The 17,700-nt window shown below is 37.6% G+C and overlaps 1 protein-coding gene across 1 annotated transcript in view; it reads right to left on the bottom strand.

Moving 5' to 3' along the window:
• Sec6 (Exocyst complex component Sec6) overlaps positions 1–17,700 on the bottom strand; it is a 40,049-nt gene that overhangs the window by 11,081 nt on the left and 11,268 nt on the right. Inside the window, exons 12-18 of the mRNA XM_089234104.1 lie at positions 13,947–14,013; positions 13,743–13,835; positions 10,758–10,851; positions 2,936–3,006; positions 2,375–2,514; positions 2,069–2,140; positions 97–252 (exon numbers count right to left, since the gene is read on the bottom strand). Coding sequence (XP_089090230.1) covers positions 97–252; positions 2,069–2,140; positions 2,375–2,514; positions 2,936–3,006; positions 10,758–10,851; positions 13,743–13,835; positions 13,947–14,013 — 693 coding nt within the window. The remainder of the gene's footprint in view (positions 1–96; positions 253–2,068; positions 2,141–2,374; positions 2,515–2,935; positions 3,007–10,757; positions 10,852–13,742; positions 13,836–13,946; positions 14,014–17,700) is intronic.

Raw genomic sequence — 17,700 nt, 5'->3', positions numbered from 1 at the left:
GAGATGCACCCCCACCCGACATCATTTATAGACTTATTTTTTTCATTTAAACCAAGAACAAAATTAATAATGATAATTTTAACTGTTTGAACTAACCTTTGTAGAAGAGCAAGCAAATAAGATTTTGCTATTTCTCTTTGGATATCATTCAAGAGCATCTCAAAATTCTTCTGCCGCAGATGCTTGTAATCCTGGCAATAATCATCAATCGTGCAAGAAATGGTGTCTATGATGGCACTATCACTCAAAAGCCTATGAAATGAAAAACTCGTAGAAATTAAGGATAAAATGCAAAAATATAAAGATACAAAAAAAATATGGAGATTCAGTGAGATAATATATGCATAATACAGTGAGATAAATTTACTGTGTAATAAAAAAAAAAATTCTGAATTATATCATAAAACAGAAACTTATATTTTGATTTCTCACTATTTTGCCTCAATGTTTCTGATATGCATGATTAATATTATACATTATAATCCTAGATCTAAAAATCAGCTTGAACAATAGGTGCCCTTCTTCTATTGGCTAAAGACCCTAAAAACCCTTTCTCATCAGCGGATGTTTATAGGATTCCCTGTTCTAATGTGAATCTGTCTTCATATGCACCACTTTGCCAGATTGAAAAACCTTTGAGAAATTACACCAGTGTCTGTGTGAAACAAGTTCATTTGTCAGTGGCATGCAGGATGCCTTGTGTGCATGGGTATGACGATGCTACAAGAAGTTTGTTTCACAGAGACACTGGAGCAATCGCTTAATTATTTTTTTAATCTAGCATGTCTTGTCGGAAAACACTCCCAGTATAGTCTTTGGTCTTCCAGAGTGTTCCCGTGAGCAGCACCATTCATGAAATGCATAACTGCTTTTCTATCCCTTCTGCAAGATACAAATGACAGTAAGTTGCAAATCCAGCACTTTATGCATTGAATGGCAGCACTGTTTAACCTGTCAATAAAATTTGCACAACCATGCATTGTATGACAAAAATTGATTGTTTAGAAGCGTTTTGCCAGAAGTAGTTATGGCATATGATAAGCAAATAAGTGCAAAAGAAAAGCTTTTTATTGAAGCAAATATGCTGTAGATGAGAATTCTATAATGATAATAAAAACTGAACATTTACTTATTACTCCAACTTAAGTAACATCAACGTAATAGGGAATACTGATACTGTATTGTACACGTTTTTCTGTATGTTAAAGATTGAAGAAATATGCTGTTGCTTCTGAATAAAATTATATTTTACAATGCAATTCTGCGATTTTTCACTCTGCTCATTTTGATCCTACACACATGATCAAGGAATACAAAAATGCTTTACTATCCACTCACATTTCCATTTAATTCAATCTACATGAATGAATATACTTAGTATCATTTATAATAAATCAAGTTTTGTGGTAGCAAAAGCAAAAATAAAGCTACAACTACCAAAAAGCAATTCATGAAGCAAAACAAATCCAAAATGCAAAGAAAAACTGGGTTCAAATTGAGCAATTTGATTAATTAATAGAGTCTAGAATTTTATGAAATCTGTGACTTAAATTTCTCGGTATGCCTGAAAATATGGTTATTGCTGGCATTCCGACTAATGTGGGAAAATAGTGTATTCATTTCAATGAGCAGCTGCATGTGAAGAAGAGATAGAGCAAGCTAATTTTGAACTCTAAACATCTAACAAATAGTTTGTATAAGAAGTATGTTGGTTTTAGTTCTCATCAGGATAAAAAAAAAGCTGCCACTATCAAAAATTCTAACCTGGGATGGACAAATCCCTGGCACGAGATTGCCATGGCGACTAAAAAATTGGTATTGGCTTTCTTTGTGTAGTTACTAAATTACAGGCTGAGAGCAGCATAAAATGTTTGGGATTTCTAACAGCATATCTGCCAACATGAAAGAGGGTCACTATGAATTTAAAAAGCCAAAAGAAGCGTTATTTTGGACCTTTCTCTTCGGGTAAAAAAATTTTTGGGTCTAGAATTTTCTACGACTTTTTCAGTCCTACCCTTGTGTCCCTGAACAACACAACAAAAAAGAATGACGAAAAATTAGTATTCACCATTTTCTGGTAAGCAAGTCACTGATATGACTATTCAGATCAATAAATAATTCTTCTTTCAATATCTTCAGCCTGAGAAACAAAAAAAAAATGAAGGTGAATAAGCATTCTAATGTATGTACCGGATAACGATTACAGTCAAATAATATCGATAACTATTACTCACAGAAAGAAAGAACAAATAGAAACGATGAAAAAAAAACACAAACTAGACAATTTATGTTCTACTCAAATCATTTTACAGACAGATAACAGATTTTAGCCCAACTTTGACAGAAAGAGAGAACTTGAAATGGCAATACATACACCATGACTCTCAATTTTTCAAAGGCATCCAATGTTTGATCAAATACTTTCTCAACTCTCAGTGCAGCACCTCTGGAATATCGAGAGCTCAGCTCAGTAGTCAGTTCTATGAATTGTAGGCAGTTATTGCACACAGCTATCTTTAAGAAATGAAATAGAGTATTAATACATAATGGCATTTAAAAAAAAAACGCAAAGGCTCACGCTTCAATTAAAATGGGGGAAAACGACAAATTAAAAGATTAAATAATGTTCTCACAACAGAGCAAAATGCACATGATGCGAGTTTTATTAGGAATATCAAAATGTTTATTTTAGCCCTTAAATTAAACTGTACAAATGGTGCTTTTCTGCTATCCAAAGAAAAAATTCTCTTTCTTTTGAATACCTGAAGTTCATCCATCCATATGCAATTGGAGCAGCCTATCAAGCTCATTAGCGATGAGAGCGATTCAAGGGTTAAAATATGTTCAATGAATGTGTGGGTATTATCAAATTTTAATATACTATTATATCGATTTAACGCAACAGCAAGAGATGAACATAAAACAATAAACTTACCATATAATAAGTGAAAAATCTCAATGAGTTTCGATCATCAAAATATTCTTTTTTGAAGTCCAGTATTGCATCTGCAAGAAATGGTAAACGAAACTGGATAAAAATGGTTTTTATGCAATCCATTATACTATAGTGTATCACATTAGTGTGCTGACTCTACAACAATGGTGGTCGTCTGAAGTTGATTTTCTGTTGTTATATCGAACCACTGGAAGAATATATATATATGTAATTATCTAGATTAACCCAGGCTCCTAGTGGTCCAATATACATTTAGAATAAAACGATGACTCATGAAAAGAAAGAATCAGTTAAATTTCAATAGCATTTAATATTTAATCAAATGATCATATGAAAAGAACGAGTTATATTTACACAAATAAAAAGTCAATTAAAAAAACCATTTCTACGATATCAAATTCTGCATAATACATAGACAGAATACTATATGTTCAATTATAATAATTTCAACTTGATGTTGGAATAACTCTCTTTTAATCACTCTTTATGCCTAATTTGGCCATCTGCCCCCTGTTAATTCCTCCTAATTTAGGTTTTAACTAAACGTCTATAATTTACTAAAAATGTGGTAAGAATTTCTTCCCTACCTTTTCTCCATCCCTTTCATCACGGATGATCACCGCTCCTGATGCTAATCGATTGTAATGTGTAAAAACAAAAAATCTAACTTCATCTTTTCTCAACATGATTTCAGCTTGCACTAATCAATCTAATTTAATTTTTCAAAGATTCCAAAAAGTAAAGTTTTGAGGGGTACCAACCCCCTATTTCTAATTAGTAGTCCGGCTTCAAAGAAAGATCTTTCCATTGGGTGATGAGGATTACGTAGGTACAAATTAGTATTACTATTGACATCATTGGGCAAGGTTCACCCCCTACGATCTTTCGAAGCATATGGGAGGACGACGTTTCTGTGGGGGGGGGGGGGGTGTTTGTACAAAAAAAGAAGGAAAAGAAAAGTAGAGAGGAAGCAAGAAAGTCAATTGCCTGCAGGTGGCAATACAATGGTCTTCAGTATATAGGGGAGAGAGAGAGAGAAAAGAAGAATACGGAGCGGCTATTACGCAAACTTTGAAGGGGCCCTTTAAGTAAGTGGCCATAAAATTAAGGAGTGTTGATGGAGGCGAAAGAGCATGTTTTGTACATTTAAATGGCTTAAGTCTCCCTTTCTCTCATTATTATATTATATTGGGCTGGAAATTGGAACTCTCCCGCTTCATCTGATAGCGATGGCTATTGACGCCATAGCACTGTGGTTCCCAACTTTGAGGTGCAAATGCGAGCTGATCTCCCCGTTAAAAAGTCTTGCCACAGAGAGCAACAGGCCTGCAAACAGTACAAATATTCAGTCATTACACTTCACTTCTGAAATATAGATGACAACGCTGAAAAATCTGACACAACGCTAGATACACACTCAGACTGTTAGGTACCCACACTTACAATTCTGGCACAACTCACTAGGTAGTAAATTGCCCCTAGACAGCAATAGACCGAAGTTGTTTTCGGTTTGAAAGTAAGAAGATAACTCTATGATAAAACTGAATGTACACACAAATAAGCTGCTGAAATCTGTGGTGAGATTCGATTTGTATTTTATCTCACAGATGGCGGCACTTGTAAAGCCGACGCCATTGGATTGTCGCGCGGGAAATCGCAAGAGAAGCGATCAAACCATCAAGAGCTTAACATGTCGCTCCGTAGATTTTTTATTTCGTCTTATGTTTCGTGTTGTAAATAAATAATTATTTTAAGAAATTAATCAATTATCCTGAATCCATCATTTTATCCAAATCACGCAACCTCATAACCCAAAGTATGGTGACCGCGGACTTCAAACAAGTTCCAGTTTCTTCACTGCAGCACGAGGCAATCTACTGGCGTTTCCCGTGAGTGAACTTTCGCTTTCCGGAACTTGACATCACTTTTCCTGGATTTTCATCATGGAAGTAAGTGCCGTTCAGGTACCACTTTTTAACCACCATGATCCAGCGCTGTGGTTTATCATGTGTGAAAGCACTTTCGCTCTCGCTGTTCCGAAACCGATAACCGAATCTGTCACAAAGTACAACTATGTTGTCGCGAATCTGCCTCCGGAAAGTGCGGCTCTTGTCAGAGACATTCTCATTAATCCGCCGGCCACGGATCCGTATGAAAGGCTGAAATCGGAACTGATTAAACGGTCGAGCGAGTCGTCGTCCACTCAACTTCGAAAGCTCTTAACATGCGGGTCATTGGGAGATCGGAAACCATCCGACATTCTCCGCGAATTGCGACGACGAGCGGAATCGCATTCTGTCTCCGACGAATTGCTGATGGAGCTTTTTCTCCAACACCTACCGGCATCAACTCAGTCCATTCTCGCTGCTGTCACTCCACTCGTTCTCGAGAAAGCTGCTCAACTCGCCGACAAAATTCATGAAGTGAACCCTCAGCATGTTGACGCAGTTGAGAAACCGCAACAGCCGGATTCCGTCGCGCAACTTCGGGACGAAGTGGCTCAGTTACGCCGCGAGTTGAAAAACATCCTGCGTTCGCGCAGCAACTCTCGCCAACGTACCTCACGTGCGCGCAGTCCGCATCCACGATCGGAAAACTGCTGGTATCACAAGAAATTCGGCAACAACGCCAAAAAGTGCGTGTCGCCGTGCAAGTTTCAAAAAAACGGGGCGGGCGAGGAGTAATCGCGACATGCTCCTTGCCACAGGCATCTCGTCGCCTTTTTACCATGGACAGAAATTCCAAAATTCGATTCCTGATTGACACTGGATCCGATGTTTTTATCCTTCCAGCATCACCATCACAACGACGCTGCGACGCCACTATGAAGCTCTCTGCTGCTAATGCTTCATCCATTAGTGTTTATGGTCAAAAGAGGGTGACATTAGATTTCAATCTCCGTCGTAATTTCACTTGGACTTTCCTACTGGCTAATGTTTCCACACCCATCATTGGGGCAGACTTTCTGTTCAACTTTGATCTTGTTCCGGATCTCCGACGACGATGTTTGCTGGATAGGACAACAAAACTCAATACAGACTGTGATCTTCACATTGCAGAAGTTCACTCAATCAAACTCATCGAAGGTGACACCATTTACCACAGCCTTCTCAGCAAGTCTCCTGACATCATCAAACCACCACAACCAGGACAACCTGTGAAACACTCTGTCGTGCATCATATTGAGACTGTTGGTCCACCTGTGCATGCCAAACCAAGACGTCTAGCTCCTGATCGATTGAAAATCGTGAAGCAAGAATTTCAGCAGATGCTTGACCTCGGCCATTTACGACCATCTAACAGCTGCTATGCATCACCTCTGCACTTGGTCCCGAAAAAGGACAGTGATGAATGGCGTCCAGTTGGTGATTACCGAGCTTTAAATGCACAGACTGTGAAAGACCGGTACAGTGTTCCAAATGTTCTGGACTTTACATCTGAATTGCATGGTAGTAAAATCTTTTCCCATATAGATCTCATTAGGGCCTATCATCAGATTCCTATACATCCGGAAGATGTCCATAAAAGTGCTATTATCACACCGTTTGGGTTGTTCGAGAGCACTCGAATGCAATTTGGCCTTTGCAACGCTGCAGCCACATTCCAAAGGTTTATTGACGAGGTCATTCGTGGACTTCCATTTGTATATGCCTTTGTTGATGACATACTGGTAGCCTCGAAATCACCAGAAGAGCACATCGAACATCTAAGGTTGTTATTCGAACGTCTGCAAATATATGGCCTCAGCATCAAGCCCTCTAAATGTGTATTTGGTGTTTCATCAATTGAATTTTTGGGTTACCAAGTTTCTGGATCTGGCATCGAGCCTTTAACAGATCGTGTTGATTGCATCCTGAACTTTCCTAAGCCAAACACCATCACTCAATTACGACGTTTTCTTGGTCTCTTCAACTTTTATCGTCGTTTTGTGCCCAGAGCTGCACACATCTTAACACCTCTACACAAGTTTTTGGAGGGAATAAAAAACAAAAAGAAATCCAAAAGAGCTACTCAAACCAAGCCAGCTGATATCCTTCAGTGGACTGATCCAGCCGAGCAAGCATTCATCGATGCGAAGCAAGCTTTAGCGGGTGCAACATTACTTCACCATCCAATTCCTGGTGCCAAGCTAAGTCTTTGGGTTGACGCCAGTGATTTAGCAGTCGGTGGTTCGCTAATGCAATCAAATGGAAAAGGATGGGAACCCATTGCATTCCTGTCCATGAAACTGACAAAGAGTCAACAGAAGTTCTCCACTTACGACCGAGAACTGTTAGCAATGTACACTGCTGTCAAAAGATTCCGGCACATGCTAGACGGCCGTGAGTTCATAATTTTCACCGATCAGAAACCTCTCGTCTTCGCCTTCAAGCAAAATCCTGATAAATGCAGCCCACGTCAATGGCGACACCTCGACTTCATCTCGCAATTCAGCACTGATGTTCGTCATACTAAAGGTGCAGATAATGTGGTAGCTGACGCTCTTTCAAGAATAGAAATCAACTCGATTTCCAAATCACCATTCCTGGATTTTGACCTTTTTGCAACTGCTCAACGAGAGGATCCTGAATTAAAACAGTTACAGCAAGACAACTCTAATTCACTGACTTTCAAGTCAATGCCAAGTCCATTTACCGCAACAGAACTGGTGTGTGATGTGTCTACAGGCTCACCAAGACCATTTGTTCCAGCGAGCTTCCGCAAGACTATTTTTCATCATTTCCACAATCTTGCTCATGCAGGTGTAACATCATCTACTCAGCTAATATCTGCAAGATACGTTTGGCCTAACATGAGAAGGAACATCAAAGATTGGGTAAAGTGTTGCAATGAGTGCCAACGCTCAAAGGTTCATAAGCATACCAAAACACCTTTGCAACACCCGATGCAAGATTTTCTCATATTCATATCGATCTGGTTGGACCTCTGCCTCCTTCAGAAGGAAAGACATACTGCTTAACAGTAATTGATCGCTACACCAGATGGCCGGAAGTCATACCTGTAGCAGACATCACAGCAGACACAGTTTGTCGTGCCTTGTTCGATGGTTGGATTTGCCGTTATGGATGTCCATCAACCATAACAACCGATCAAGGACGGCAGTTCGAATCATCACTCTTCAGAGAACTGATCAACCTGCTTGGCACTAGCAGGATTCGTACCACTGCTTACCATCCACAGGCCAATGGCATGGTCGAACGGTTCCACTGTGTCTTAAAAAGCTCATTGAAGGCACATGAGAATCCAAAGTGGACCGTCACATTGCCAGCCATCTTACTTGGTCTCAGGGCAGCCGTCAAGCCGGATATCAAAGCCTCTAGTGCCGAGTTAGTTTTTGGTACATCTTTGAGATTACCTGCAGATCTCTGCACGGATACACCCTGTCAGCTCTCATCAACATACACATATGTACAACAGCTCAGAGAGCGTATGAATAGCATCAAACCATGCAAAACATCAGCTCATGGTCAATCCAAAATTTATGTGCATCCTCAACTGCAAACTTGCTCACATGTGTTTCTTCGAATTGACAAGATCACACCACCTTTGACACAACCATATACTGGACCCCATGAAGTGATTTCTCGTAATGAAAAAAATATCACTTTAAATGTAAATGGGAGAAAGACCTGTGTTTCACTTGACAGAGTGAAACCCGCATTTATCTTTAACGATGTCTGTGTGGAACTTGACAAAAACAAGCTCGAAGAAAAGAAAAATGACAGTGTGCCAGTACAACCATATGTCACTAGGTCTGGCAGAAAAGTCAAATTCAGTCCTAGGCTGATAACCGAAATTAATTTTGTTTCGAATTGTGCATCATAATATTTTTTTGCATCTTGTATTTCATGCATCTCATTTATATTATGCATCCAATATATATTTTGTACAGCTTATTGAATTTTCTGCATTTAATTGTACATTTTGTATCACATTTTCATTTTGTATCTCATTTATCGTTCTCTCACCATGTTCCTTCACTGGGTGGAAACTCATGTGGTGAGATTCGATTTGTATTTTATCTCACAGATGGCGGCACTTGTAAAGCCGACGCCATTGGATTGTCGCGCGGGAAATCGCAAGAGAAGCGATCAAACCATCAAGAGCTTAACATGTCGCTCCGTAGATTTTTTATTTCGTCTTATGTTTCGTGTTGTAAATAAATAATTATTTTAAGAAATTAATCAATTATCCTGAATCCATCATTTTATCCAAATCACGCAACCTCATAACCCAAAAATCTATAAGCTGCACTTAAAAAATAGTCAGAAAAAAGTTTTCATTGAAACACCCCACATTTACACATACTTCCCATTCACAAGAACTAATAAAATTTAAATGAACAATCACAGTTATACATAAGCTTCCCCTCTATTATAGGAAATGGCAATGGTAAAAAACTTCAAGTGCTGTACATTAAATTCTCCTCTGAAAATTTCTCGAAATTGAAATTTCCATTCTAGAGAGCTTCCGATTTCAACAAACTATCAACAGTTCTGAGTTCCAATCAGGAGGATGCTTGATTTTCAAGCACCCTCCTACGTTTAAAAATGTTTGTCCTCTTTTTCAGGTTTCCAGGATTATTATTTTTTTTTCTTTCTGAAACATATACCTCTTCATTCATATGAGTGTTTGTGTGTATGTGATTTTTCCAACACATGTTCCCATACTTCGACCCACTCACCATCGAAATTCCCAGAATTTAAGAACCCAAATTGCTTCACACAGGGCAGATGCTATTCTAACCAAGATCTAGCTTGCACCAAGACGATATGAAAAAGACATTACGAAAAATTGCTCTGGAAGAAGAAAACTGCAGCATCCATTTTTACTCACCAACAACTAAAGTCACATACTGAAGTAGGGAGGGATGGCAGCGTAATCTTGGGCATTGCCTCCATATGGGTGGGCCTATGCTTACCCAAGCACGGCCTGGGAGCCTCTAGTGCAAAGAGGGCCACATAAAAAAAAGAGATCTGGTCAAATTTTTCACAGTGAGAATGTAAATTGGGTAGCAGGCATTTTTGGCCAGGTGTGGGGGGGGGGGGCAGTATCATGCCGTTAAAACACCCTTTCGGGAGGGTAGTGTTACCTCTCCTATTCAGAAAAATAATTGAAGCAGTGTAAAGTTCTTATATACATAAGAATTATTTTTTTGTCACTATAGTAGAATATTGTAAAAATTGGCAAAATTGATATAACTAAGAGTGTGCACTCATTTGATCATTTTTGTCACACCACAGTCATTTTCTGCACACAAGGGCTAATTAGACTGGGACCTACAATTTAATGCAATTCTGAACGGAGCACTGAGGTGTCCTAATTTACTCAGTTTTTGAATCTAGTAACCCTACGTATGGGTTCTGAATCAACTTCAAATTATTGGTTCTGGTAAATCTCTATAAACATTAATAAACATTTTCATGTATTTTATAAGAAAATCTTTGCTAAATGTCTGTAGAAAATTCTGAACAGTTAAAATCAATTATTTGAACACATAATAGTCGCTATTAATTATTTGATAATCGAATGGCATATGACTACCATAGTAGTGGGCATTGTTATGGGCATCTTTTTCTCAGCCACCTCGTTGGGCATTTTGCCTGTCGTGGCATTGTATTTGTATTTTTACATAGTCAAGTTCTTAACAATGGCGTTTTTCCATTCCAAAGTTAATGCAAGAGCAGCAAGCCTCCAAAATTATACTTTTAAAAAAGTATAAATGCTGTGACTGATAGACCAAGAAATATGGTAGAATGTAAGAAAAAAAATGTATCATAATGCTTAAACATAAACATACCATCATAAGAAGATGTGAATGCATAAACTTGTTCAGTACTCAAAACAATCATTTGATTCACAAGGTCTTGGCTGACTGTACTGGCAACTTGAAACTACAGAAATTCAAAAAAAAAAAAAAATTACCAAATGTAATCAATTCATTTACTATAATTTTTCTTTTTTTTTCATGAAAACTAGCATATATCTCGTAGTGTATGTTTTCATGCTATTAAATAATACTAGAGTAGATTAAATAATATTAGAGTGTGTGCGACTGCCATATATGAAAAAAAAGAGGGTTTGAAAGTATCCAAATGAGATAAATTCTAGTGAGTGAATAAAGTGATGATAGAAAAAACCCATTGATTCTCAATCTATGAGTGTCTAGAGTTATATATGAAAGACAAAAATGCATCAACTAATGAGCAAATACATTGAAACCGCGCTATACAACAGTACTCCATATAATAATAAATCTCTCTACAATGATACTTTTTCACGTGTTGTTTAGAAATGTCTACACTCTAATGTTAAACTGCTGCCTCTCAATATATAATAATAATCCCTCTAGAAAGATATATCTTCATGGTCTACTAAACCACACATGTACCTCGTCTATATTCCTCTGCGGAACTTATAACGAATTGGTAAATATTGGAATGTGTGTGTCCGTGTTGTGAACCTAACGTGAAGCTTGTTTCTGTGTAATGCTTGTTATAGTTCTGTCATCTACCACATATTTTTTGAACTATGGGTGAAGTTTAATATTTCAATATTTCACCGTTGTAGGCCTGTTGCTACCTGCAGCAAGACTTTTTAATGGGGGAGATTGGCTCCTTCATGGTCTGCAGAATATTTTTACATCAAGGTTTCACTGTACTCAATTAACAGGTATGAACCGTATGAAAAACCAAATTATATCATACATTTCTGCTCATCTAATTACTTTCAGATATACACTAAATAGCCTGAGACTGCCATAATTAGCAGCCGTGGCCAATTCGCATAGACCAGTGATTCTCAAACTTTTGTCACCCACGGCTCCCTTGCCTAGTTCAAAGTTCATCTGTGACTCTCTAGAGTAGTTTATAGTAGATATTGTCACTTAGAAAAAATCCACTTCAAAGCATAAATAGGCACACAAATCTCCAGCTCGCCAGGATGTCCCTGACAAAAGTTGATGACGCCCCTAGGAGCCGCGAAGCACACTTTCAGAAACAGTGGCATAGACAATGATGTTAATGAGCCTTGCTTTGTTTCTGAAAGAGCAACAACCTCAGATACAATGACACATTTTTTGTCGCCTTCGTTTTTCATTTTTATAAGAAATTCCAAAAATTAGAGCTGATTACATTCAGGGAATATTTGCCAGTTATTCTATTGATACTTAATGATTAAAAAAATATTTATTCCCATCTATATGTTCGTCCTTTGACTTGCTCATGAATATGACCTGCAACGGATTTCTTCTCATATTTTCTTTTTAATTTTTCTCTTTCAGACTTTTTAAAATAAAACTGCCCAATTTTTTGTTTTTTCAATTTATAATCTCTACTAAAATCGGGGATAAAAATAATTCGCATAATTTAGAAATTGTATTGTCATTTGACTATGCATAGATACAAATATTCCAGAAAATAATGTGCAATGTTAATTTTTTTTCCCCTCGTGAATACATTTTCATTCACTGTCGACCCGATGTAGCACTTTATCAGTGCCAGGGCCATAGGTGTATGCAAAAGGAGAATTATAGCGTTATTTTACATTCATTCATTCAATGAATGAGTGTTATTTTACAAGAAAAACAAACCCCCCCCCCTCTTCCTTTAGAAGAAAACAAAATTTAACTCCCTCCCCCTTTTGAGAAAATCATGCTTATGCCTATGGCCAAGGCTGTTCATAAACAATAATGAGCAAATTTCACTGGCAATGGGCAAGAAAATTGGAGATTTCCTGTTTTTATCTTCTCGATTTCACACATTTTTCTTGGTAAATTATGATCATCCCTAATTGCAATGAAATTTCAACTGTATGTATAGCATTTCATTGCATCTGATTATATTTTTCATACTTGAAAGATCTCGAAAACATCAACCTGAATTGTAACCACACCTGGTTATAATGACAAAATTTCACAAAATCTCTGATGTCGTTACAACAGAGCTTGACAATGATTACCTAGAAAATTGAACACTATTCCTGAAACTATGCAGATCATTTTTAAAAAGTATGTTTCAAACAACTGTTATAGGTTTTAGCCGACACTGTAAATTCCTGTCATAACAGAGAAGTCGTCACTTCATTCTTCTCAAGAATAATATTTCCAGACACACTGTGAAGATCAAATTGTATTCAGAAGACTAGCAAAACAGCCACATGAAGCAGTACTGACAATTTAATTACAAATCGAATAAGAATATTGAATAGACTCAGAGAGATTTAAAAAATGAAAACTAACTACCTCTGACTGGAGGAAAGGTTAGAAATTTTCTAAAATCATGCCAGGAAACCCTTTTTTTTTGGAATGATTTTTCAGTATGCAAGATTATGCAAGGAAACATTAAAAAAAAAATTAATCTGAGATATGAGGTTTCCATGATTTTAACTTTCTGAAACAAATTGATATCTCAGTTCCATGTACTTCTGTATGGATGGCTTACAACCAGAACCAATGACTTACAAAAAATGTTCCCAGATATATTTATAACATTAATAAAACACACACATTTGAAAAACAGATTTTGATTTCTTATCTATTATGAGTGGGTTATTTGGGAAAGTCAGTTTCAAAACTTCCAAAAACACACACAAACAACAATTTATTGATTTTAATATTATTTGATTAAAATAAGTTGGAGTAAAACTTAAATATAAAATTATCTGCAAAAATCTTAAAATTTTAATTACTCATAAATAAACTTTCATTAAGTATAACGAATGAAATATATGTGAAAAAGTTATTTCATGTTAGACGCATAAGGAAAATATGTGTAAGCAAACTCACATTCTGGTCCAACATGTTGAATATTATAACAGGTAGAGATGTATGAAAGATCCCATTGCCATCTTGTTCTGGTTCAACATCTCTATGCCAATCCTAACAAAGTTACAATATAATTGAAAACACTAACAATGAAAGACACATTGATGATAAATTTAACACTCACCAAATGCTAAAATTAAAAATATTCACAGACTGGCTCATTACCTTAACATCTGATTCCAAGGAATTTTTCATCCAATCTCTGAAATTTAGTTTCATATTACTGAGATACCTAAAAAAAATATTGACAAAAGTTCAAAATAGTTTTGCAACAAGTATTAAACTGTTAAAAAAATTTTATTCATAGTCCTCCCATCAAAAGCTGTACAAATCTATGCATGTGACTCAAAATAAAAAATACCCGAATTGATATTTTACATGCCCGAAACACATTATTAAATTTTATTACTGGATTCACTTTCTTAAAAAAATAAAAATAATAATAATTTATTCACATATAAAAAAAATCAAATTGAAATTTTAAAAGGAATACAAAAATTCAAAAGCAATGTGGTCATCAATTAGAAATCTAAAATCAGCTGAACTATCTAATATAATTTTCTGCCCTGTTGGCATTGGAAAAGAAGTCATCAAGTTGATGTTCATCCAGGTCCATCTTAAGAGCATCATAGGTCCCTGGATAAGTGATTTTTTTGAGGAACTTTTTCACCCCCTCACCTGAATAGAAATATATCGACCACACCTTCACATAAAATTATAGCTATATTTAATTATCATGAGGGTCCATGTGTTACAAGGGGCACAAAATAATGATATTGTACACTGGTGTAAGAAATTAAGAGAATTTACGGACTTGGTTGATTATCTCTAGAACTACTGTACCGATTTTAATGAAATTTGATATGTACATACATTGATAGAATACAAAACAAATAACTATTCAATAATTGTAATACACATGCATGATCGTGCATAACACTCGTTGGAGTCAGAAGGTATGAAACAGCGGTTGCAGAATAAACAAAAAAATGGGTTAATAGGGGGTATGGTCTCCTCTTACAGATATACAGGTCTCGCAGCATGATTTCATACTTGAAATAAGGTAGTTTATCATTTCCTGTGGCAATTGGTCCCACTCGTTCAGCAACACTGTTTTCATTCCCTGGATGGTTCCTGGAAGGGGGTTGCAAGTTGCAATTGCCCTCCCCAGAGCGTCCCAGACATGCTCTATAGGGTTAAGGTCTGGAGATCTGGCTGGTCAATCCATCCGGCGAATATCCTCACTCTCTAGAAAAATCGTCGAGCAGAAGAGCTCTATGTGGCCTCGCATTATCGTCCATTAAAATGAACTCAGGGCCAACTGCACCCCTGAAAAGACGAACATAGGGTTCCAAGACCTCATCCCTATACCTCACACCAGTCACAGTGCCTCTTTCAAAGACATGGAGAGGTGTGCGGCCATCCAACATGATGTCTGTCCAGACCTCCTCTGCCATAATGGTCGATTTCGCGGACATTGGAGGGTAGGTAGCGAGTCCCTGGTTCTCTCCATATGAATGTACGTTGCAGGATTTGAGGCTCATAGGTGTACAGGGCCTCAAAATATTAGCCATCAAAATAGATCACCATACACAGATTACGAACATCATCATGACTGACTACTTAATTCTGTAGAATTTCAAGCATGTGCATAAGAATATGCATCATTGTTGAAGAAAAATAAAAGTGTTAATTACTTTTATACATGCCCAGGTGAAGCATGTAGCTAGAAAAACACAAGCCCAGTTAAAATTTCTTATACCCTGGTATGCAAAGCAATAGATTTGTCTAGGACTGCTCACACTATTTTCTAAAATGTTAAGTAATTTTAAGTAAATTAAAAATAGCTAAAATATTTATACACAGTCAGTCAAGTCACATTATTGTAGCCATCTCCTATTTGTGACTTCAACTGCACATGGTTAATGAAATAAAGTGAGTCTGGAGCTAACTTGCTACAGATATAAGGCTAGATATACGTGTTCAGAAAATGTATTAGTCATTACTATCTACGACCAGAGCTTGACAAATTAAAAAGCATAGATGCCAGCCAAATTTTTTGGGAGACAATTTTTCTTTCAGAAAAACAGTTAGAAATCTTATTTTTCGACTTTTTTGGGACTTGGTAACTCACTCTCTCTCTCTCTCTGTTAATAATCAAGGTTGACATAATGAAAGGTGACATAAATTCTGAAAGTTCTGTGCAATTTTAGGTGCAGATTTGAATTTTTTTAGTCTATGTAGTAACCTGATGCCTAGGTCCTGTCAATGACTGTTATGTACATTGGTAGTCAAAGGGACAAAATTGTTTGAAAGTTTTATTTTTCTGCTAATTCAAAATCATGGCTGAAAAATTTAAAGTGATATAGTTGATCTTCATAAATGTGGTAGTTTTATGTAAAATGTGTATATGGTCTCATCTAAGTGCATATTTTCAAATTCTTTTGAAAAAGACAGAAAATCTGTTTAATGTAAAATGATTTCCCTGATCTTTCTCGTTTCAGTTTAATGAGGCCTGTGTTATGACTTCGATCATAACATATTAAAAAGAATTACTTGACTCCTTGGTTACATAATCACAAATATATATATATATACACTGCTGGCCACCCAAATTGCAACACCAAGAAAGACAAGAGATATCGCAACAAAATTTATTTAGTAGATAACATGTTGACCAAGCATCAAATGATTAAATTTATAGACTTCTGTGAAGTGTGGTTCCTGCCAAAATCAGTAGCCAGAGTAGCCGCCATTGTTGGAGATCACCGCTGCCACACGCCTCGGCATTGATTCAAAGAGACTTTGGATGTGTTCTTGGGGTACAGCAGACCAAGCAGCTTCCACGCGTTGCCAAAGTTGATCTGGTATGGCAGCTGGGGATGTAATCTGGGTCAATCGTTGAGCAACCATGGACCACATGTTTTCTATCGGCGAAAGATCCGGAGAACGAACTGGCCAGGGAAGCAATTCATTCTGGCGATTGACGAAGAACCTTTGGACAATGCGTGCCACGTGTGGTCGCGCATTATCCTGTTGAAGTATGGCTGTGGGCAAGCCCTGAAGGTAAGGAAGGACAACTGGCTCCAACACCTCGGAGATGTAGCGCTGGCTTTTTAAAGTACCGGCAATGTGTACTAGAGCAGTGCGAGAGTGATATCCAATACCGCCCCATACCATAATACCCGGTGCAGGACCAGTGTGGCGGTGCATAACGCAGCTGTTCAGCATCCTCTCTCCACGGTGTCTCCAGACTCGAATCCGACCATCGTGGTGTTGCAGACAGAAGCGTGACTCGCCAGTAAAGACAATTTCATTCCATTGTACCGTCCACATACTTCTTTCATTGCACCATTGGCGGCGGAGACGTCTGTGGTTCTGCGTGAAGGGTAGACGAAGCAATGGACATCTTGTGGACAGACCACTCTGCTGTAAACGCTGTTGAATGGTACGTGCAGACACTGGATGATGCGGTACAGACTGAATGTGCTGTGCTATGGTTCGTGATGTGGCTGAGCGATCCGTCACTGCCATACGCACAATACGCCTGTCATCACGTGAAGTGGTGCACTGAGGTAGATGCAATCGAACACGTTGGTCCGTCGTACCCTCCTGCATCCAACGATCACATATCCGCATTACAGTTGTTTGGTTTCGTCCAACACGACTACCGATTTCCCTGAAAGATAATCCACAATCTCGGTAGGCCACTATCCTTCCTCTGTCGAACTCGGATACTTGATCAAAAGATGATCGCTGTTTTCTACGAGGCATAATTGATCGTTTTTTTGAAAAAACCACAAGAAAAACACAATTGCCGTACTTCAAATCGTCGAAATCTCCAAGCCTTAAATAGCGCTTTGAAGTGGCGCCACAGGCGCGCGTGATGTGCGTCTGCACTGAAATTCTAATCATTTGC

The sequence above is a fragment of the Pholcus phalangioides genome, unplaced genomic scaffold, assembly GCF_987345545.1.
Source record: "Pholcus phalangioides strain wild (caught in Gottingen) unplaced genomic scaffold, Ppha-v1.0 ptg000008l_1, whole genome shotgun sequence".
Taxonomy (NCBI): Eukaryota; Metazoa; Arthropoda; class Arachnida; order Araneae; family Pholcidae; genus Pholcus; species Pholcus phalangioides.
Note: the sequence above shows the minus strand (reverse complement) of the source record. Positions and strands in the feature narration are given on the sequence as shown.